General features: G+C 68.2%; 1 protein-coding gene across 1 annotated transcript in view; it reads left to right on the forward strand.

Annotated features, from left to right (window-relative positions):
- The first annotated feature begins 23 nt into the window (after positions 1-23).
- The window catches only part of LOC112952277 (nuclear receptor subfamily 1 group D member 2-like), a 6,489-nt gene continuing 4,966 nt past the window's right edge, over positions 24-1,546 (forward strand). The window contains exon 1 of the mRNA XM_026045098.1: positions 24-39. Coding sequence (XP_025900883.1) covers positions 24-39 — 16 coding nt within the window. The remainder of the gene's footprint in view (positions 40-1,546) is intronic.

Genomic DNA, 1,546 nt, shown 5'->3' on the forward strand with positions numbered 1-1,546 from the left:
GCCGCCGCCCCGGCCCGGGCAGCATGGAGAGCAGCGCGGGTAAGACACGGGCGGCACTGCAGCGCCGGCGACACCGGGACGAGCTGCGTGCCCCAGCCCCGTGCACGGGGTGCACCGGGGTGCACGGGGTGCGCCGGGGGTCCCTGAGCCGCGGGAGCCGCCCCCGCGTCCCTGCCCCCCGGGCAACTGCGCAGCCCCGTGCGCCCTGCACCGGAGAAACCCGGTGTCCCTGCACCTTGGGGACCTCATGCGCTGGGAGCACCCTCATCCCTGGACCACCCCGCGCCCTGGGCCCTCCTGCACCGGGTGTCCTGCACCCCGGCACTGGGAACACCCACTTCCAACCACCCTATTCCGGGAACCCTGGGAAGTGGCACCTCAGGAACCGGTTGCACCTGGGGGACGTCCCGCACCCTTGGGCACCGGTGGCTTTTCCCGACCGCCCCCGTGGTTGGGTCCAAGGACGCTCCTCGCTGCAGGGTCCCCAGCGCTGGCAGGGGGGATCTTGGACCTATGTGGGGGTCTTGGTGACATCTTGTTGGCAAGTGTTGCGGTCTGGGTGACATCATGGTTGTGAGTCTTGGGGTCTCGGTGACATTGTGGTGGCGGGTGTCATGGTAGTGGTTGTCAGGGTCTTGGTGACATCATGGTGCCCCTTCGTGCCGCCTTGGTGGTGTGACATCCTAGCGGTGAGCATCAGTGTCACGGTGACGTCACACGGGCACGCATCGGCACCTTGATGACGTCATGGTGGTGTGTGCTAGTGTCCAGGTGACATCATACTGGCGTGGGGTGGTGTACGGGGATGTCACGGCGGTGTGCGGCAGTGTCCAGGTGACACGCTGGTGACATCACGCGGACCCCATGGCACAGGTGGGGGTGAGGCCATAACACTGTGAAGCCGTGACACCATCGCGCACTTGTGGGTGCACTTGGGGGTGTGACACGTGTGTCACCTCACTGGGTGACAGCTCCCCCTGCCACCGCCGTCCCCTGGCACTGCCTCTGCTGTGGCACTGATCCCATGGAAGGCATTGGGGACAGTATGGGGGGTATTGGGGCATTTTGGGGTGCACCAAGGGAGATTGGGGTGCAGGGGGGACATTTAGGGCTGCGGGCACAGGAGGGACCCCCCCACGGCAGGCAGGGGCAGCATAGGCGGGAGGGCCCTGGCTGCTGGCACGGCCCCCCCGGCGCCGCTCAGCCCCGTGTCCTACTTTCCGGCTGCACGTGCGAGCGCCCACGTGCGCGACCGGGCACGGGGGGGCCGCCTGGACACCAGAGTGAGGGGCACCCTGGGGTGCCAGGGTGGGGGTTAATGCAGCCCGGACACCAGGGTGAGGGGCACCCTGGGGTGCCAGGGTGGGGGTTAACGCAGCCAGGACAGCAGGGTGAGGGGCACCCTGGGGCGCCAGGGTGGGGGTTAATGCAGCCCTGACGCCAGGGTGAGGGGCACCCTTGGGCGCCAGGGTGGGGGTTAATGCAGCCCTGACGCCAGGGTGAGGGGCACCCTGGGGTGCCAGGGTGGGGGTTAATGCAGCCCTGA

Source organism: Nothoprocta perdicaria, unplaced genomic scaffold, assembly GCF_003342845.1.
Source record: "Nothoprocta perdicaria isolate Ctin4 unplaced genomic scaffold, notPer1 scaffold_398, whole genome shotgun sequence".
NCBI lineage: Eukaryota > Metazoa > Chordata > Aves > Tinamiformes > Tinamidae > Nothoprocta > Nothoprocta perdicaria.